The sequence below is a fragment of the Eurytemora carolleeae genome, unplaced genomic scaffold (genome assembly GCF_000591075.1).
Source record: "Eurytemora carolleeae unplaced genomic scaffold, Eaff_2.0 scaffold2, whole genome shotgun sequence".
Classification (NCBI taxonomy): Eukaryota; Metazoa; Arthropoda; class Copepoda; order Calanoida; family Temoridae; genus Eurytemora; species Eurytemora carolleeae.
The window spans coordinates 990864-1013997 of record NW_019396051.1 but is presented as its reverse complement, the minus strand read 5'-3'; the positions used below and the strand labels follow the sequence as shown (position 1 = coordinate 1013997).

The following is a 23134-nucleotide window of genomic DNA, read 5'->3' as shown; positions in this document are numbered from 1 at the left end:
AAACTAAAAAAAGACGGAAACTTTTAAAGAATAGAATAAGTTAAAGTCACGCAGACCTCGTTGGATGATTTACTGTTATCCCTTGGTTTTAAGCTTCAATTTTCAATTAAAATATTTAAGGAATTTAGTCTTTGCCATAGACACGATTTTTCTAATCCATATATCGTAGCAACCTGATGGGCCCGTAAGTCGTCTTTACCAAAACCCTCTCGGACACAATCTCCAAACCAAAATTCATCTGTACTCTCCGACAAAAGAAACAATAAACAGGGAAACGTTTTACTAAGTAAAAGATAAAATCCATAAATAACTTCGCAATCAATAGTAAATTCCACTTAAACACTAAAAACTGGTAAGCTGTTTTATCCAACATTTGACTACATTAAAATATTGTCATTTATGTTTAAAATACCTGTATTTTAAATAACCAACCAGACTATTAGTCTGTTAATCACCGATCGCGACGCCTGCCTATTTTGTTTACGATCCTGGTTTTTAGACAATTACTCGAATTTATGTCAATGTCAATTTTGAACCATTTACTCACTTACGTCACGAAACAACATTTTTTGAAAAGGCAAAACAGAAACAAAATAGAAAATAAAACCATATACTGTTCTTTTTTAATTTAAAAATCATCAGCATTGAGAAATCAAAATACTATTATTATTTTGTTTTTACAATATACATAGATTAACTAGTAATGCGGTAAATTGTTCATTTGAAATGCGGTAAATTAAATCAACTCATTTCTTTTAGCTTACAAATATAATTCTTGTGATTTTATGCTCTTGAGTCTTGTGTGCTGATTTTAGTTGCAGAAAAGAGGCTCTACTTAGCCACCTTATTCTATCTACAGAGTATCCAACCAATCATAAATGCCGCAAATTATTTCAAAGATCAAAGACGACCTTCTAGTCCTCTTTCTACTGTTATGTTTCGTGGGACTACCTTTTTATATAATTCGTCTGAGGGTTAAAGAAAGTTAAGGAATTTGCTTAAAGATATAGAAAATGTGTCAAGTCTTCTTTGAAGTATTATCCCTTCTAGATAATTCTGTACCCAATAATTAGATATTATAAACATTAGAAAAAAATAAGAATAATATCAAAAATTTATATTTATTTATAAAAAGTCTTAAGATTTTATTTACAAACAGAATAACATTTTTGGCTTTACATTTGGTTTGGGATTGCAAAAAGGCTTAGAACTTGGCTGCTAGGTGCATAACGATGGATACTGTTACAATGTACAAAGTACATATCCCACAGGTTTATATATTGGTTTATCCTGGTTTATATAGGTTTTAAAACTGGTTTATACTGGTTCAAACAGGTTTAAAAACTGGTTATTAAACTGGTTTATACTGGTTTATACAGGTTTATAAACTGGTTTATACTGGTTAATAAACTGGATCATATAATGGTTTGTAAACTGGTTTTTAAAACTGATTATACGGATTTATAAACTGGTTTATACTGGGTCAAATCTAATGGATGGGTGAAGAGGGAGTCTGTTTTATTTGGTATTGGGTTTTTGCTAATTAAATAAAGGGTAAATTTTTGATTTTGCTGAAATTGATTGGGTTGCAATCTTGTTGGTGTGTAGATTTTTTTTGTGTTCCTGAAAAAATTGTCTGGTTTTTTTTTCAAAGTTTTTTTCGTTTAAAAAGTTCGGAAGTAGTTGGAAAATTTTATTTAAAATTCTTTAATCTACAAAGAGTTTCCGGATCTTTTGAAATTAAAGAGATTGTTATAAACCAGAGGGTGGGTTAAAGGATAACCTAGGAGAGAAAATAACGATAACAAACCGGTTTATTTAAATAATGTATTTTTGTTATAATGTAAATTGTAAGAAGTTCTGAAAACATAGTTTTGATGGTTGAGAATCTATTTCAGGAACCAGAACATTGGAATAGTTCATGACGACGTAAACATTTTGGAAGAACTTCACATACTTACAAAACAAATAAATTTTACGAGAAATGTTTTTTGAGAAAATTGTTGGTGTACGTGGATGTGTGGGTAGCCTGTGGAACTGGAAGAACTTAAATCATATTTGGAACAATTGTGGAAGAACGTTAAAAAGTTGAAATACGTTCACTACTTACATCTAGAACATGATTAACGAGAAAATATCTGAAAACTAGAAGATTAACAATGAAGGTCATAAACTCCAAAGAAGAGGGTGGGGGGGGGGCTCGTGAAACAACGACAATATGAGCAATATTAAAGATAAACGGGGATGTGCGTTTGATTTTTCGTTCTCTAAACTCTTATAAAAATAAATTCATGTAATTCTACCATTGGTCTAAAACAGAACAAAATGTTTTTAATGATCAACTGAATTCTAGCTTGCGTGCATGAATTCTTTAAACAAGTTTTATCAACAACATCCGACCAAAACAGAGTTTTTATCTGTTTTGGCGAATAATATACACATTTCAACATATTCTTTGGTTTCAGGAATTGACACAAAATTCCATTATTTTAAATCACTAATAATCCATCGCCAAATTTTCAGAATTGCCGCGCTTTGTTATAGCGGGAAAACGGCACAGTGCATGCGCACACTAATGTCTTGAACATTGAACGCGGCACACATTTTACTAGGTGATCCTTTCAAGAAAGAAAATTGTTTGAGTCCTGCTCATGGATCAATCAGTCACTTTTATTTATCTAGCTACTTGTTGATGCAATAGGAGAGGTAGGAGAGAGAGGGGTTCGATCTGGATCTTTCAAACATCCATTTATAGTAACCAGAACCTAAAATACAAGGATGTTAGAAACATATTGCATGGCAGTACTCTTGACTTCAAATTACTTTTTCTACAAATCTTTGTAAACAAATGTGATAATATACAGCATTACCCGCAAAGGATGCAACTTTAAAGACTTAAGGGAATTTTTATTTATGATTCCCTGCGCCTGTGTACTTTTTTTTTTTTTGCCAAATCATTAAATAAGCCATTAAATTACTATATTCCAGCAAAGAGACATGATATAAACTTGGGTTCATCATATTTTAAGAGTTTCCGGTCGTCGTTGTAGTCTCATCCTTTGTGGGTAACCCTGTATATTAAAAAAATGTAGAAAAACAAATTCAAAGCTAATAATTAAAGTTGCAGAAATTCAGATCTTATTAAGTTATAACGGTTGTCCATTATTTCTCCTGGATTACTAATAAATAGTGAGAAAATGGTGAAGAGAAATCTATTCTCTATATCCTTCATAAGCCAATGTCCAAATCCTCATGAGTGTAAATTAGCCTAAATGCTAATTGTCTTGGAACGTTAGCACCGTCTATCTGAATATTAATAGTAAAACGAGAACGGTGTACAATGTAAACAGAGTTATGTTAAACATACAAAGCCTCTTCTTGTGCAGTGTGCTGTGTGCCTAGGTGTGTGCTTAATGTTTATTGTTGTACGGTACTGCAGCCGCCTCTTGGGCAGTGTTTATTGTTGTACAGTACTGAAACATCGCATGTTCTTTCAACATATTGTACATTTGTACTAATATACAATTTAAAAGTTAAAATATAGCTAATTTAAAAGAAATGAATAAATTTATATTGTTGTAAGTACATAAATTTCAAACCGGAAGACAATGATACATTTACATTTCTCTTGTTTATGTACTAGTAATAAAAGCACGGGCAGCCGTAGTACATATGAATTTCCGAGCCGGGTCAACCTTTCCGGTCCCAGTTTGTACTGTACTTTAGACTTAATGCTTCATATAGGTTGAGTTTACTTTAACTAAAGGGGCAGAGGTGCATGAAAGTTCTTTTTATATAAACTCTGTGTAAATAAGTTTATTCCGGATTAGAAGGAAGAAAAATAATGCAGTATGTTTGCATGACAAGATAGCACTATAGAACCTGTAACAAGTAACAGCTAATTTTCTAAACTCCTAATTCCGTCAGATTTAATTTATTATTATTTTCGTGTCTAGTTAATTATTCAAATGAATTGTTCAAGACATGTTAGTATATTGCACCAAAAGTATAGTTAATACAGTATATTTTTATATACTGTAGTATAGGCTTATATATATGTTAATATACTGCATTAAAGGTTTATACAAACTGTATGATAGGTTTATATATGATAATATACTGCAATAAAGGTTTATACAATGTAGTATAGGTTTATATATAGGTTTATATACTGCAATAAAGGTTTATATACCGCATTATAGGTTTATATACTGCAGTAAAGGTTTATATACTGCATTATAGGTTTAATCATATATATTGTTTGTGGTGTCCTGTACAACGGTAGTACAGGTTTTATAATGATACTGTGGTATAGGTTTACTAACAAACACTGCAGTATAGGTTTACAAATATTTTATCGAACCCCGATAATTTGTCCTTTTTGTAAAATTATTAGATATATCTGAGAACAAACTAAATTAAAGGAAAACCCAAACCAAAAATAAGGAAAAAAGTTAAATACAAAAGTGTATTCAAACACAATTAGAAAAAATGTCGAAGATAAATCAATGTTTAAATTGAGGTCGGAAATTTTGTATAAATAATCCCTCCAGAATGCACTAATCCGCATCTTCTGTAGTTTTTGAGAGATTATGAGAATACTTTTTAGATATCTCTTCAGGCCCGACCAATCAGAACGCACAGATAATCTACTCTCGGCCTATGAGAGATGACTAAAACGAAAGTCAGTTTTCTTAAAGGATTAAGTGCTAATCACTTATTCACTTGTGGATATTGATCTAAGGTCGTGTAGATTAGCGCCATCGCAAATATAAGTTTTGACCTTAGAATATAAAATTTTACCAAAAGATTTAACCCGAAAACATGTCAGCTGCAGATGATACAGGATTTTCAAGATTTTAACATTTGATAAAAAGGACAATAATATTTTGTCAAGAAACTCAACATATTAGTTGTATATTTTATTCATTTTAGGTTGGAGCAATTTTTTTCTTTCTTAAAACCAGTTTTTTATCCCTATATCTTTGCAGTCCGATGTCATAGACCTTTGATATTAAAACTACGAATCAAACAGTCGCAGTTTACATCATCATTTTACAAAGATTAAACAAATTTAATTTTGTGACAAAGCCTTAGTTCGTTTTCGAAAACGAATTGCTCATTTTCGCAATTTTCAAACCAAATTAAGTTTTCACAATTGAGAAAATAAATTCCCAATTACGTATTCAATTGAAGACTTTCGCGGAAGAATTTTCCATAAGAAATAACACCCTCCCATTTAATGAATGCCATTAACGATTCACACAAAAAATAATTATATAATTTAGCTTTTTGTTTGGTATAACCCTTCCTATGGTTTTGTTGTATAACAATTTCCCGATATTAAAACCGTTGAAGAAAAATATCAATATATATTGGTTATATTGGGACAAGGACATCTAACCCAAAAACATTCCTTTGGTGGAAAATTGCATTTTTTATTTTTCACAATACTTAAAGGGTCTGAGGCCGATTTAAAGAATTTGAGCCGCGGCTTAAATTTGAGACGATCGGCTCAAATTTGGAAGGTTCCACTTAAAATTGTATTCAATGTTTCAAGATTTAAGCCGGCGCTCAATTGAATGAAGTATTTTAAAAAAATTATCATTGTTAGCGGGAATATTATATATATAATTTTTTTTTTAATAATTTAATGATACACGTTAAGACATTATTCACTCGTACTTTTGTACTTTTTACTTCAATATGTACATTTAGAAAAATAATTTTATTCTCAAATTTAACATAAAATATTTCAAATTTGACATAAAATATTTCAAATTTAACATAAAGTTTTTCAAATTAACATAAAATATTTCAAATTCAACATAAAATATTTCAAATTTGACATAAAATATTTCAAATTTAACATAAAGTATTTCAAATTTAACATAAATATTTCAAATTTAACAAAGAATATTTCAAATTTAACATAAAACATTTTAAATCTAAAGTAAATGGTTTATAATAAATACGATGCCACGTTTTTAAGATTAAATATTTAATCAGATAAGGATCATTATTCTTGGATTGCTGGACTTTGAACAATATATAAAAACGTGCCTGTAAATATATACGGTTTAAATACTTGGCTGTTACTAGTTTTGCGTGAAAGGAAATGAATTTTTGCTATAAACTCTAATTTTTTATCCCTATATCTTTGCAAACCGATGTTGCAGACATTTAATACTTTAAGTAATGAATACTGTTCGATAATAATGTAAGTTTAAATTATAACAGAATGAAACCACCAGCTTGAAAAGATATAGGGTTAAGTTGTGGCAAAAAAAATGAGAAGAGAAAAATATTTTTTACCTTTCTAGAGCCTGCTCGGTCTCTGTGTTCGCAGAGCCAGACCCCCTGCCAGGTTCCTAGGTTCAGTTTACCATCGGATACAGGCACTGTCAGGTTGGATCCAAGAAAACAGGCTTTCACATGTGCAGGCTAAACAAATATTTTAACAATTAAGAATTCTATTTAAAGAAAAGATAAATTGAATAGTAAACCGGGGCTATAATTGATGAAAAGTGCGTAGTAGTTGAACGGTTTAAGTGGTTCAACTTTGTCTACGCGGTTAAACTAACTCTCGCAACTAAGTAAATCTGGTCCCATGGATGATATTCTTAAAATCCACGTGTATCAGATGAAACAAAATGGAGGATAATGTCAAAATCTACGTGTGTCAGATAAAGCAAAATGGAAGTTATTCTCAAAATCCACGTGTATCAGATGAAACAAAATGGAGGATATTCTCATAATCCACGTGTGTCAGATGAAACAAAATGGAGAATATTCTCAAAATCTACATGTATCAGATGAAACAAAATGGAAGTTATTCTCAAAATCCACGTGTGTCAGATGAAACAAAATGGAGGATATGCTCAAAACTACGCGTGTCAAATAAAACAAAATGGAGAATATTCTTAAAATCCACATATCAGATGAAACAAAGCTTAGAAAAAAAATCAATATTTGAAGTTAAAGAGTCAATTCACACTTTCAATTTTTGGTTAATAATTATTATTAAAATATGATTTACATCACCCAAAATCATTTTAAAAAAATTGTGATATTTTTGTGCCTACACAGGACATGCTGACATTCATAGACTAAGTAAAATTCTGAAAAGAATTGGGAAAGAAAGGTTGGAAAATACAAATGAACAGAGAAAAATATAGAAAGAAAGATGAATGGAGGAATAAAGATCGAATTCTAAATTTTCTTCTTTTTCCTGAATATGAATTTTGGCAACTGTGAACTGTGTATTCTCAGGTTGTGTGCAAGGAGAGAGGATATTCTGCATTGCTCTCATCGTACTTAGAGAGAAGGGGCATACATAGATAAAAGAGAGATGTAGAAACTATCTTGGGAACCCAGCTTTGCCTGGAAACTAAGTTTTCTTTATATAAGTCAACCTATTCAACTGAGAAATTTTAAACCAAGCTAAGAGTATTCCCGTGGTTCTACCGTAGTTCCTCAAAGCTAAGAGTATTCCCGTGGTTCTACCGTAGTTCCTCAAAGCTAAGAGTATTCCCGTGGTTCTACCGTAGTTCCTCAAAGCTAAGAGTATTCCCGTGGTTCTACCGTAGTTCCTCAAAGCTAAGAGTATTCCCGTGGTTCTACCGTAGTTCCTCAAAGCTAAGAGTATTCCCGTGGTTCTACCGTAGTTCCTCAAAGCTAAGAGTATTCCCGTGGTTCTACCGTAGTTCCTCAAAGCTAAGAGTATTCCCGTGNTAGAGATATGGAGAAATACAGAAATACAGAGATTGTAGAAAAGAAATACAGATATTATAGAGAGATGGAGAAATACAGATATTAGGGAGAGATGGAGAAATACAGATATTATAGAGAGATGGAGAAATACAGAGATACTAGAAAGATGTAGAGATTAAGATATAATAAAGCGATTACCCTGGAGGATTAATTTCTAACTTCGGATACAGATTACACTTGGTTACAGCTTTTAGGAAATACAAATTATATCATAATAGGTCTAGTTAGAAAAACCAATAAATTAAAAGCAAAGGAGTTGAGTCTTTGCCACAAACTTTGATTTTTAAATACCTATATCTTTGGAACCCAATGTCGTAAACCTTTGATATTTCAAACTTATATTATTTGATCTAACAGAAGTCATAGTTTGAAATGTAACAGGTCTACGACATTAGGAATCCCGAGATATAGTGATTAGAAAATCAGAGTTGGTGGAAAAGACTCAACTCCTTTTCAGAGCAACTTCAGCCTATGATAATCAAATTTTTATTTTCTGAAAACTATTACAAAGTTTAACAGAAATATGCAGAATTACAGGGATAATAGTGAGATACAGAAATACGGTGATAATAAATGGATGCAGAAATACAGATATATTATAGAGATTCAGACATACAAAGGGATTAAATAGAGACAGAAATATACACATTTACAGAGACGGAAGCAGAATTAAAAAGGAAGAAAACTTGAGAAGAACTATGTCTGTAAAGAGAAAAAGGACGAAGAAACTTCTCCAGGTTATTCAACTACCAAGAGAATGGGTTCGCAGTAGGGAGCTCTTTCATAGAATAAACTTCTCAGGTCCTGAGCATCAAACCGTCAACAGACAACAGACATACATAAGAGTAATTTCGCAAAAATATGGATTTTTTAAACCAAAGTCATGGCGCATTAGTTCATAAATTTTGTGAACTTTATACAATTTCTCTTTATACTCCCCCCCCACATCCCCTTCTACTCTTTATTCCCCCCCCACACACATTCACCACTTCTTTGAGTAGGTTCAGAAGTTGAGGTTACTCTTTCAATTTTACTTCCTCCTGACAAGGAAGAGTGCCAAAATTCACACTGGCGTCTCGTAATATCTAATTCTTCTTCCTGGAGTAATATCCTTGTTGGAGAATACAAGGTTTAGGAGTAGAATATCAGGTTAAGGAGTAGAACATCAGGTNCAAGGTTTAGGAGTAAAATACAAGGTTTAGGAGTAAAATACAAGGTTTAGGAGTAAAATACAAGGTTTAGGAGTAAAATACAAGGTTTAGGAGTAAAATACAAGGTTTAGGAGTAAAATACAAGGTTTAGGAGTAAAATACAAGGTTTAGGAGTAAAATACAAGGTTTAGGAGTAAAATACAAGGTTTAGGAGTAAAATACAAGGTTTAGGAGTAAAATACAAGGTTTAGGAGTAAAATACAAGGTTTAGGAGTAAAATACAAGGTTTAGGAGTAAAATACAAGGTTTAGGAGTAAAATACAAGGTTTAGGAGTAAAATACAAGGTTTAGGAGTAAAATACAAGGTTTAGGAGTAAAATACAAGGTTTAGGAGTAAAATACAAGGTTTAGGAGTAAAATACAAGGTTTAGGAGTAAAATACAAGGTTTAGGAGTAAAATACAAGGTTTAGGAGTAAAATACAAGGTTTAGGAGTAAAATACAAGGTTTAGGAGTAAAATACAAGGTTTAGGAGTAAAATACAAGGTTTAGGAGTAAAATACAAGGTTTAGAAGTAAAATACAAGGTAGTCCTGCTACTCTACTGGGAAGTACTGGTGCTGGCTAGAGGAAGAGAAAATATTGAGTTAAAGATTAGAAAATACTGGATCCTGCACTGGTCTAAGCTTAACATAAATCAAGTGGAGAGAATCTTTCACCGCTCTCAAGATAAATACTGGAGAAATTAAAAGGCTTTAAGAAAAATGGAAGGATGGAAGGAAGGAAGGGCAGGGAGGAAAATCATTGAAAAATATAAAAAGGAAACATATGCTCGCTTTTATCAAGATATTTCCACAAATCCTTCTTGTTTTCTCATGGAATTTGAACTCACCATATCATCTGGACCCTCACAGGAGTGTCTGAAGGGCATATCTTCTGGAACTATTCTGTTCAGCATCATCTCCATGTCGTCCCTGACGTCGGGATCCCAATTCTCGTTGATGGCGAGGCTGGCGGAGGTGTGGAGGAGCTGGATGTGCATTAACCCAACGGAGAACTGAGAAAGCTCCGGCAACTGAAAGATGAAGGGTTTAAATTATGCATGAATAACTTTACCGTGGAGTTTATATTCATAAATATATAGAACAGACGCGGCATTTTGTCGCACTAATCTGGGATTTACTTATTTCACCTTTCTTATGATTTTTTTTATAAGTTTCGAGCATGATGGTTTTATTTATTAATTTGTATTTTTAGAAATAAAGCTTATTTGAAGCATTTTTCTAGAAAAAATCTTCATCAGGAATATTTGATTAGAAAAGAGAAAATCTGCAGGTTTATTTAGTAGAAAATCTAATCAACAAATTTAGATAAAGTTCAAAAATCCNCTCCCTCCTCCATCTACCTCCCCCCTATCCATTTCTCACTCTCTCCCTTTCCCTCCCTCAACCATCTCTTAGAAGAACACATTGACAAATTCGATGTAGTAAAGACTGTAAGCACCACCACTAAAAAAATATTTATTTTTGTTAACTACAGTCTACTGACTGAACTTGATAAAATTCCTTTTCTTTCATTTTATTTCTTGATTTTTTATATTTTAACTCACCCCTCGGAGTATTTCCTCAGTAACTAGATGAACTCCTCTATGCTGAGGACGGAGATGAACTTTTCTCTGAAGCCAGGCGTTGGGTCCAACTATTAACCCAGAGCCGTGGCTTGAACCGTGTCCGGATCCCTTACTATGGCTGGCGGAGCAGGCCATGGATGTGGTGACGGAACCAAATCATTCAGAGCAAACGTGTTCAACCTTCCCTGTACCTAAACATAGGTATATAAAGTAGTAATCTCGTCATAACTCATACCGATTAGCCTCAAATTTTGATTTGTGAACTTGGACGAACCACGGTATGGTTCTTAGCATGGTTAACAAATTTTAAAGTGACTAGATTAACTTGAGTAGAGTAAGTTTAGTTTCTAGTCAACGCTGGGTTCCCAAGCTTGTATAATATAAAACTAATATTATAGATTAACGACGCAGCCCAACATCTGAAGGAACTGGTTCCATCGTTTTAGATCCTTGGACTTCTAGGATAAAAGGAGACAAGAAATGCTCAACCTATAAAGGTTAACCCAAAATTAATGAGATTTTTAAAAGAGAACCAAAAACTTGATATTTCCAGTGATTTGAAGGTTGAATTGGAGTTCTACCTTATATACAGTCTTGAAATGGTATATTAGAATATGTGACAAAGAGAAACATAAGTGTACAGTTGCAGGACACCATAAATGTGACAAAACGATTACAGTCGTCGATGATTACTTTGTGAGTAACCCTGAATTATCTATCTTTTATGATTCTTTTCAATCGCAAATATTTATCATTTTCTAAATACCTGTCTAGTATTTTTTAAACACGCATATGTACATACATATTTGTAGTTGTATCCATATGTACATTTATGTACTTTGTACATTTACACTTTACAAAAATATATAAAAAAACTTGGCTGTAAACAAATTTGACTTTGCCACAATCTAAAAAAAATTAAAATTAGAATATTTCGTAATCTATCGTTTTATTCTCTTCCTACAGGATTCTGGCCACACTAGCCTTGTGTTATCTGTTTATTGTATCCATGTAAATGGAAAAAAGAACCAAGAAATTCAAATAAAGTGGAATCTGGATAAGTGGAGAGGTTTCATTTACAGTCCTAATTGTTTGGTTAGAAACTCGATATGTTCTCTTGTCAGCTGGATACATTCTGTAGTCAGATGGATACATACTGTATTCAGTTGGATACATACTATAGTTAGTTGGATACATTCTATAGTCAGTTGGATACATACTATAGTCAGTTGAATACATATTGTAGTCAGTTGGATACATACTATAGTCAGTTGGATACATACTGTAGTCAGTTGGATACATACTGTAGTCAGTTAGATACATACTGTAGTCAGATAGATACATACTGTAGTCACTTAGATACATACTGTAGTCAGTTAAATACATACTGTAGTCAGATAGATACATACTGTAGTCTGCTGGATACATACTGTAGTCAGTTAGATACATACTGTACTCACTTAGATACATACTGTAGTCAGATAGATACATACTGTAGTCAGTTGGATACCTACTGTAGTCAGTTAGATACATACTGTAGTCTGCTGGATACATACTGTAGTCACTTAGATACATACTGTACTCACTTAGATACATACTGTAGTCAGATAGATACATACTGTAGTCAGTTGGATACCAACTGAAGTCAGTTAGATACATACTGTAGTCAGTTAGATACATACTGTAGTCACTTAGATACATACTGTAGCCACTTGGATACATACTGTGGTCACTTAGATACATACTGTAGTCACTTAGATACATACTGTACTCACTTAGATACATACTGTAGTCACTTAGATACATACTGTAGTCAGTTGTATACATACTGTAGTCAGTTGTATACATACTGTAGTCAGTTGTATACATACTGTAGTCAGTTGTATACATACTGTAGTCAGTTGTATACATACTTTAGTCAGTTAGATACAAACTGTAGTCAGTTAGATACATACTGTATTCAGTTAGATTCATACTGTAGTCAGTTAGATACATACTGTAGTCAGTTAGATACATACTGTAGTCAGTTAGATACTGTAGTCACTTAGATACATACTGTACTCACTTAGATACATACTGTACTCACTTAGATACATACTTTAGTCACTTAGATACATACTGTAGTCCGTTGTATACATACTGTAGTCAGTTGTATACATACTGTAGTCAGTTGTATACATACTGTAGTCAGTTGTATACATACTGTAGTCAGTTAGATACATACTGTAGTCAGTTAGATACATACTGTAGTCAGTTGGATACATACTGTAGTCAGTTAGATACATACTGTACTCACTTAGATACATACTGTTGTCAGTTTGATACATACTGTAGTCAGTTAGATACATACTGTAGTCAGTTAGATACATACTGTAGTCAGATAGATACATACTGTAGTTACTTAGATACATACTGTAGTCAATTAGATACATACTGTAGTCAGTTAGATACATACTGTAGTCAGATAGATACATACTGTAGTCACTTGGATACATACTGTAGTAAAATACTTTGTTGTAATTTGATTACGCAAAAGCGTATTTGGATTTATTCTTATCCTAATATCTCTAATAAAATAAATCTTGTTAAAATGACTCTAGAAAATATTCTATTGTTTATTCAGATAGGACATTGCTGATAAAGGTTATGTAGAAACCCATATTTTCCTTTAGTTCCAAGGTGAAGGAATATTGAATCCAATCTAACGACTTAACTCTACAAGGATTTAAGGAGGAGATTAATAAATCCGGGAAATTACCATTTTCGGCCAAATTTCTTTTCTTGTGTATTCGAAGCATTACTTGAAGAAAGGCTGAAGAAGTACTTAAGCTCGGACGATTCTGGATTTATGGCAACTTTTGCAATTGAGTTTCTACTTGTTTCTGTACATTAAGAAGTAATAGAAGTACAGGAAGATAGTCACAGTACAAAGGAATGAACAGAGGGAGTAAGTACACAAGGTACAAAGGGGTACACAGAGTTAAAACGGGTAAATTTTTTGCGTAGAGTATGAAAAGTTAAGCAAAGTACAAAGTAAACAGAAGTAAAATAATACAGTAATTAGAGAGTGAATGTACACCGAGTAAATGTACATGAGTACAGAGGGGAAGTTAGATATTCACTTCTAGCAGAGTACAAAGCAGTTAAAAAGGGATTGACAGAGTACAAATTTAAAACAATGTAAAGAAAAATTTTAAAAGTACAAGCTGATAAACATGAGTACACAAAAGTAGAAATTAAAGGGGTAAACAGATCATAAAAAAGTACGTAAAGTACAACAGAGTTCACAAAAACTTGAAAATAGGATTACAGAATAAATGAAATAAGAAATTTTCTTTTTTTAAACTTGTTTCCATTTTCACATTCGAAAATGGTTTTTTTAAATATTGAAAATTCAAAAAATTATATTTTAATGCCAAGACCCACTTTTTAAAAACCTAAAAAAAAGAGTTTTATCATTAATATAAATCTTAAAGAGAAAGAGATCAAATCAAATACTTTCTTTGACTCGGCCATAAATCAAATTAAGGACAGTTCATTTCGAAACCATTTAGTTCATGCCACAAACTCTCAATTTATAATCCCTATATCTTTACAACCTGGTGGTGTAAACCTTTGATTTTTCAACTTAAACTATGTCACCTAACAGAATTCACGTCTATGACATCGAGTTGCAAAGATACAGGGATTAGAAAATTAGAAATTGTAGCAAGGTTCTTAGTTTCAATGTTCTTTAATAACCCCCCAGTTGTGTAAGGTTTATACATTCTTAAGCTTTAGAGCTTTGTTCATTGAAAGGTTTAAACAAAATTCACTTCTATTTAGAGCTTTGTTCATTGAAAGGTTTAAACAAAATTCACTTCTATTTAGAGCTTTGTTCATTGAAAGGTTTAAACAAAATTCACCTCTATGGTGGGAACAAAAACTTTGTTCATTGAAAGGTTTAAACAAAATTCACCTCTATGGTGGGAACAAAAACTTTGTTCATTGAAAGGTTTAAACAAAATTCACTTCTATGATGGGAACAAAAACTTTTAGATTGAAAACTTTTGAAGTAATATTAATGGACTTAAATCAGATTTGATTTCTTTCTTGATCCCGACTTTCTCCGAACCCCAGAGCAAACCCTGGACGGATATTTGTATGAATAAAGTCAATAAAGTTGGGACAGTGTATTGATAAATAGATGGCTATCAATATTGCATAAATTAAAGAGAATAAATAAACAATATTAGAGAAATCCAGTAAACTAGACAAATATACCAGTTGTTTATAAGAATTTCGGTTCTAATATTGGAGCAAAAAACAAGTTTTATTGGAGCCTGCTCCGATAGACAAGTGAAACTTAAGCAGAAAAGTGAAACTTAAGCAGAAAAGTGAAACTTAAACAGACAAGTGAAACTTGAGCAGAAAAGTTAAACTTAAGCAGAATAGTTAAACTTAAGCAGAAAAGTTAAACTTAAGCAGAATAGTTAAACTTAAGCAGACAAGTTAAACTTAAGCAGAATAGTTAAACTTAAGCAGACAAGTTAAACTTGAGCAGAAAAGTGAAACTTAAGCAGAAAAGTGAAACTTAAGCAGACAAGTGAAACTTGAGCAGAAAAGTTAAACTTAAGCAGACAAGTTAAACTTAAGCAGAAAAGTTAAACTTAAGCAGAATAGTAAAACTTAAGCAGACAAGGTAAACTTAAGCAGAAAAGTTAAACTTAAGCAGAATAGTTAAACTTAAACAGACAAGTTAAACTTTAAAAGACAAAAGAAAAGCAGATAAATGAAACTTTAGAAGACAAAAGAAAAGCAGATAAATGAAACTTTAAAGGACAAGTGAAAAGCAGATAAGTGAAACTTTAGAAGACAAGTGAAAAGCAGATAAATGGGAAACTTTAGAAGACAAGTGAAAAGCAAATAAATGCGAAACTTTAAAGGACAAGTGAAAAGCAGATAAATGAAACTTTAGAAGACAAGTGAAAAGCAGATAAATGAAACTTAGAAGACAAGTGAAAAGCAGATAAATGAAACTTTAGAAGACAAGTGATTCATTCCTGATCAAGATGACAAATAGTGTTTAATCAAAAGTTCAATTAATACTTGATTGAGCAAAATAACAAGTAATACGTACAATTACAAACATACAGATAAAAATGAACAAAAAATGCTGGAGCAATTTGAGTTCAAAAGTATTTTTACAACCTAAATACAATTATTGAACATTCCTTTATACATATAACTTAACTTATCCAGTTTATATTGAGCAATAACAGAAATTCTCAAATCTGTAAAGCCCGATGTAAGCAAAGAAGAGAGTAGGATTGATACATACTTCTACATAATTATATATGCAATAAAGGACTGTCCAGACCTGCTCTCATCACATAATAATAATTATTCAGCCGAGATATATAACAATGATATAGTTTCTAATGATATTGTGGGATGTGTGAACTGTTGCCAACCTTGAATACGATATATGTCAGGTTTCTCCAGGGTATTCATAATCAGACCCGTCCCTACCACCTTTTCCCTTTCATAGGTCTCCTTGTCCTCTTCTGTATCCTTATTCTACCTAACCTTAATACAGCTTACACTGCTCCAATACCTATATTTTATAGAGCAACTCCTCCAATACCTATCTTTTTTTAGAGCAACTGCTCCAATACCTGTATTCTTCTCCTATTTCTATTCTGGATCCTTTTTCTATTTCTATGCTGCATCCTTCTCATATTTCTATCACCTATTCTTCACCAATTCTATAGCTATCCTATGCCTATTCTATACATAACCTATACCTATCCTTAACCTATCCTTTACCTATCCTTTATCTATACTATACCTATCCCATACCTATCCTATACCTATCCTATCCTATATCTATCTTATACCTATCCTATACCTATCCTGTACCTATCCTACACCTGTCCTGTACATATCCTATACCTATCCTATACCTATCCTATAACTATCCTATAACTATCCTGTAACTATCCTATATCTATCCTATATCTAGCCCATACCTATCCTATAACTATCGTATACCTATCCTATAACTATCCTAAACCTATCCTATACCTATCCTATACCTATCCTATCCTATACCTATCCTATCCTATATCTATCCTATACCTATCCTATAACTATCCTATACCTATCCTATACCTATCCTATACCTATCCTATACCTATCCTGTACCTATCCTGTACCTATCCTATACCTATCCTATACCTATCCTATACCTATCCTATACCTATCCTATAACTATCCTGTACCTATCCTGTACCTATCCTATACCTATCCTGTACCTATCCTGTACCTATCCTATACCTATCCTATACCNTATCCTATCCTATACCTATCCTATCCTATACCTATCCTATCCTATACCTATCCTATCCTATACCTATCCTATCCTATACCTATCCTATCCTATACCTATCCTATCCTATACCTATCCTATACCTATCCTATACCTATCCTATACCTATCCTATACCTATCCTATGCCTATCCTTTACCTATCCTTTACCTATCCTTTACCTATCCTATACCTATCCTATCCTATACCTATCCTATCCTATACCTATCCTATCCTATACCTATCCTATCCTATACCTATCCTATCCTTTACCTATCCTATCCTATACCTATCCCATCCTATACCTATCCTATCCTATACCTATCCTATCCTATACCTATCCTATCCTATACCTATCCTATCATATACCTATCCTATCCTATACCTATCCTATCCTATACCTAACCTATCCTATACCTATCCTATCCTATACCTATCCTATCTTATACCTATCCTATACCTATCCTATAACTATCCTGAACCTATCCTATACCTATCATATAACTGTCCTATACCTATCCTGAACCTATCCTATGCCTATCCTATACCTATCCTATACCTATTCTATACCTACCGTATGCCTATCCTATACGTATTTTATACCTATCCTATGCCTATCCTATACCTATCAAATGCTATGCATTGTAGATAAGGTTAAAGAGAAGATGAGGCTGCAAATAATGTTGACCAAGTTTAGCGTATTCATTCATATCCGTTTCTTAACCACTACATACAGAGATCTGACAAAATACTGAATCTTCAGTTTGGTTTGATTTTATTTCAAGAGTATCATGGTATACCGACATGTAGTGTAGAATACGGCGAGAACATAGACATAATCTCTGCATTGATTAAATACGCTATAACACTTATCAGAGTAGATTTAATGATCGAAAACTCAGGATAGGACGGAGAAATACCTTGATCTGTGATACGGTTGAGTTTCTATATTTACATTGTCCTAGAAATAGGACGGGCTCACTGCGCATTATATCTTGGTTTCACTGCAAGAGTAGTTCCCAATCTAACCAAGTATGCTCCAAGCATCACTGAACGCTGGCGGCCTCAAGGCTCTAAGGTTTGCTAGAGTCCCAAGGATTGGAGGCCGTGTCAGGGGGGGGAGGGGGAGAAAGCTACAATGCGACAGCAACCACCCTCCGCTCATGGTTAATACTCTTTCGTTTACATCTAAAGAAATGATTTTGTCTGAAGGAGTTAAATCCTAACTAATATATTGTAAACAATAAAAATCCATGCTAGGTGTTATGTTTTCCATTATATTGAATTTTATGAAATATTATACACATTCAATATCATTCCAATATTTAAAGTTATTCTCTTTAATCTCTATGCACAGGATAAACCTTTTTATTTATTATTTCTGATGTTTTCTTCTGAGTTTTCCCTTTGTTTCTATGTTTGAGAATCCCTTTTTATCTCTGTTTTAGAATGCCCTTGGTTTCTCTATCTGAGAATCTCCCTTGGTTTCTCTGTTTGAGAATCCCCTTGTTTTCTCTGTTTGAAAATCCCTTTTGGTTTCTCTGTTTGAGAATCCCCCTTGGTTTCTCTGTTTGAGAATCCCTTTTGGTTTCTCTGTTTGAGAATCCCCCTTGGTTTCTCTGTTTGAGAATTCCCCTTGGTTTCTCTGTTTGAGAATCCCCTTGGTTTCTCTGTTTTAGAATTCCCCTTGGTTTCTCTGTTTGAGAATCCCCTTGGTTTCTCTGCATGTTAGAAACCCCCTTGGTTTCTCTGTTAGAGAATCCCCTTAGCTTCTATGCTTAAGAACCCCCTTGAAACCCCTTGGTTTCTCTGTTTGAGAATCCTCTCTGGGTTCCCGTTTGAGAATCCCATAAGTAAATGTTTGAAAATTCACTTGGCTTTATATGTTTGAGAAATCAGTTCAACTCTAGCTTTCCTCAAAGCAGGATCTAGGTCTTTGCAGAGGCGCTTCTAACAGTAACAAGGAGTACAGGGAGACAGAGAAAAATGGCAAATCCTAGTTAAACGTACACACAGAAGAAACTTAAGGTATAAAGGAAAATTGACGAGTAAAACAAGATTATCAACAAGGAATGCCTGCATTCATCTGTCAATGCTGTATTACCCTGGAGAACAGAGATTTGTTACCTCTCTGGGACTAGGCTTGCTATGGAAAAGCTAGACTTGCACTCCTTAGAAACAGGTCTGAGCCCTCGATTTAAAAAATTTGGGAAAATACGGCTCGGGTCTAAGCTGTCGTTGGGCCTTATTTATTTACGGCTTGAGCTTTCGGATTCAAGCTGCATCTTATTTTCAACAGAGTTGAGTTGAAAAAACTTGTTCCTGGTTCTTATGAGAACAAGACTCGACATTGAGCCTTATTCTTCACTAAAACCAACCAAGGTCGGTCTTATTTTCATTGGGCCTAACTCCTTAAGTCGAGCCGAAGATCTTGCAGCTGTCAATCACGTGACACAAGCTGTCCTCAGAGTTGGGTTGAAGATTGGGTCTTAAAGTCGGGTTTAAAGAATTACGGCTCGAGCCGGATTTTTTAAATCGCGGGCTCTGGTAAGCCAGTTTTTAAGTTAAACCTACAACCCATGGAAAACATGTTAATATCCATCAACCACGGATCTTCCTAATGTGGAGAAGCATCAAGTATAATTTACAAGAACTGCTCAAGATGTTCTTACACATCAGTTTCAAGACTCCAACTGTTGATAATCTACTCCTAACCAAAACTCCTTTTATCACATTTGTCATTATTTATAAGTGACTCTGAGATTCTGACATTGGGTCCTTAAAATTTTCAAAATTCCACGTTTGGTGAAGTGTCCTTTTTTCTTTCCTCACCCAGAGCTAGGAAACATTAATTGTGTATAGATCTATATTTAGTAAAGTCATCAACATTCAACAATCTACAAACCTGCTGAGATAGCAAATTCCAGAAAACATGCAAGGATTATTATATTATTTTTATTATTGTTTATGGGTTCAGTGTCAGCAGCTCAGCTAAACTTCCTTGCAACAAACCAGAAATATCAGAATCAAAAAAGGAGCAGAGATTAGCAGAGATTAGCAGAGATTAGCAGAGATTAGCAGAGATTAGCAGAATTCTGAAACAATGAATAGATAAGAAGAATCTACGGACAATTTCTAATGTCTAAACTAAATGTGAGGGTGTCGTTTCCCACTTGGGGTTTTCGGAGTCTTGGGATTCCCCTCCTCCCTCCCCTCCGGGGGGAGGGAGGAGGGGACCAAAAGAATCCCAAAGTAATACTGGAATACTGTAATACTATTAAAATAATATTGAACAAGTTTGTAATTATCTTTTATAAAAACCTTTTTAAAATAAAAAAAATAAATTGTTAAAAAAAAAATACGAATGAGAATTTTGAGAATTCCGCCTTTTTTGATTAATAATCTTTTGCATAAATATACTGATAAATTTCTATGTTTGAGTATTCCTTTATTTCAATGAGAATTATTCCTTTAGTTTAGGGAATTGAAATTCTCCTTTTTAAAAAAAGCAAGATGAAAACTTTCCATAAGGAACTTTCAATAAAGGAACAAAACACTTACCTCAAACATTTTTTGAATCCATATATCTTTGGAACCTAATGGCGTAAACTTTTGATTTTTAAACTTTGATATCGAAGAATACAAAGTTTGAAACATTAAAGGTCTACGACATCAGGTTGCAAATATATAAGGATTATAAAGCTTATGGAGTATGAAAGAGTTTACATTTAAAATCACATAGTTGTCCTTGTTGGGCTTAATATATAAAAAAAGGCAATCCTTTGAGGTATTCATGTACTTATATCTAATTAAGTGCTCCTTACTAGAACTATAGAGGGGAATAAGTTCAGTATCTCATTTTCTTTTAATTATCTTCACAATGTTAGATAATTTGATGTTTAGAGAAGTGTATATTATTCAACAGTATATCAAGATCCTCAATACATTCTTTATAAAAGTAAGATCGACACATTCAGAATAAGATTGGCACAGGTCCAGCCCGCCCTGTCATTATTGTTACTGGATATCTTAGAAAAACTAGATTTTATTCCTCCAATCAACCAATCAATAGACTCAATATATACTTATATACTTATATACTTTACAGAGCAATTCTAGCTGAAAAATCCTGTACAGCAGTTCTTTTAATTTGTGGATAGTTCCTCTATATATTAGTGGATAGTTTTTTTTCTATGTTACTGGATAGTTCCTCTATATATTAGTGAATAGTTCCTTTATATATTAGTGGATAGTTCCTTTATATATTAGTGGATAGTTCCTCTATATATTAGTGGATAGTTCCTCTTTATATTAGTGGATAGTTCCTTTATATATTAGTGGATAGTTCCTCCATATTTTACTAATATTATTGGTAGATGGTTCCTTTATATATTAGTGGATAGTTCCTTAATATATTAGTTGATAGTTCCTCTATATATTGGTAGTTAGTTCCTCTATATATTAGTGGTTAGTTCCTTTATGTATTAGTTGATAGTTCCTCTATATATTAGTTGATAGTTCCTTTATATATTAGTTGATATTTCCTTTATATATTAGTAGATAGTTCCTTAATATATTAGTGGATAGTATCTACCGAAGTATCTACCGAAGTATCCGAAGTATCTACCAAAGTATCTACCGAAATATCTACCAAAGTATCTATCGAAGTTTCTACCGAAGTATCTATCGAAGTATCTGCCGCAGTATCTACCAAAATATCTACCGAAGTATCTACCGAAGTATTTACCAAAGTATCTAACGAAGTATATACGGAAGTATCTACCGAAGTATCTACCAAAATATCTACCGAAGTATCTACCGAAGTATTTACCAAAGTATCTAACGAAATATATACGAAAGTATCTACCAAAGTATCTACCAAAATATCTACCGAAGTATCTACCAAAATATCTACCGAAGTATCTACCTCGAAGTATCTACCGAATTTTGTACCGAAGTATCGACAGAAGTATCTAGCGAATTTTGTACCGAAGTATCGACAGAAGTATCTAGCGAATTTTGTACCGAAGTATCTTATCTTTGGTTGAAAAGCAGGAATGTTTTACTTTAGGAGATTGTGCTGTCAAAACCCGTCCTACTTCACAAACCATTGCCTCAGTCTAATATTTTACTTCTGAATCCCGATAAGTGAGAAATATATTAATTTTGTTATTTCCTCTAGCTTGGAGAGACGATATGCACATTAGTATATAAATAACATTCAACTTCTTTAATATTTACATCTACATTATTTATGAGTTAAAACTGAAAAAAATTATTATTAACGTACTTACCAATTCTAAAATTACTGTATAAAGCTTGGTTTCAATGCATCCTGATGGTTTAAAATCAGTCCAAAACACTAAACAATGATCACGGGATTGGTTAAACACTGTGTATACAAATTCTTGTGTAGTATTGGTTGTATCCGGTGGTTTAGGTTTCCGCAGGTAAAGATATATCTCCTCCTGTCTCTCCTGTGTGTAGGTTCTATACTGGATCAGCTGTGGGATACTCAACCAAACAGGAACCAGGAACCAACGGAGAAAGAAGGTTTCAGAAAACTAACCCTATCTGAAACAAATATGTAAATAAATGTCTTACCCCAGAATTCTTGGAGATTTCTTTTAACTTCCTTTATTAAGTTAGGGGTTTGTGAGAAAATTTAAGATTACGTAAATAATATTGATATATATATATACATTTTATATATTCTTGCAAATATATGATCTGTCGTCTTCCTTATCCCTACTGTAGAGGCTCTGTTTGAGCACTTCCAACATTCTTCTACAGAGTACAGATCCATTAATAAATATAAAGATGGAGTCCTCGACCTGCTTGTATACATAGACCTATACCTAGCTAGTATACCTAGATCTAGACCTAGCTAGAATACATAGACCTAATTATAGTATACCTAGATCTAGACCTAGCTAGTATACATAGACATAATTATAGTATACCTAGATCTAGACCTAGCTAGCATACATAGACCTAGACCTAGCTAGTATACATAGACATAACTATAGTATACCTAGACCTAGACCTAGCTAGTATACAGTCATAACTATAGTCTATTTATACTAGCTAGGTCTAGATCTAGGTATACTATAGTTATGTCTATATATGCTAGCTAGGTCTAGATCTAGGTATACTATAGTTATGTCTATGTATACTAGCTAGGTCTAGATCTAGGTATACTAGCTATGTATTGGTATACTATAGTTATGTCTA

The 23134-nt window shown here is 33.0% G+C and overlaps 2 protein-coding genes across 3 annotated transcripts; both read right to left on the bottom strand.

Annotated features, from left to right (window-relative positions):
• Positions 1-1801: 1801 nt before the first annotated feature.
• On the bottom strand, positions 1802-22469 carry LOC111705051 (UPF0047 protein YjbQ). Of its 2 annotated transcripts, none has more exons than XM_023477490.1 (5): positions 22195-22469; positions 10532-10743; positions 9815-9997; positions 6316-6444; positions 1802-2765 (listed from the first exon to the last, which is right to left on the bottom strand). In XM_023477490.1, exons 2-5 carry the CDS (start codon positions 10685-10687, stop codon positions 2679-2681), a joined length of 555 nt encoding a protein of 184 aa, XP_023333258.1. In that variant the 5' UTR covers positions 10688-10743; positions 22195-22469; the 3' UTR covers positions 1802-2678. The 2 variants fall into 2 exon arrangements, with proteins under 2 accessions (XP_023333258.1, XP_023333250.1); XM_023477482.1 differs by lacking the exon at positions 22195-22469 and adding an exon at positions 17821-17967.
• LOC111705345 (uncharacterized) lies at positions 21469-22011 on the bottom strand. Its single transcript, XM_023477849.1, has 2 exons — positions 21967-22011; positions 21469-21837 (listed from the first exon to the last, which is right to left on the bottom strand). Exons 1-2 carry the CDS (start codon positions 22009-22011, stop codon positions 21469-21471), a joined length of 414 nt encoding a protein of 137 aa, XP_023333617.1.
• Positions 22470-23134: the final 665 nt, after the last annotated feature.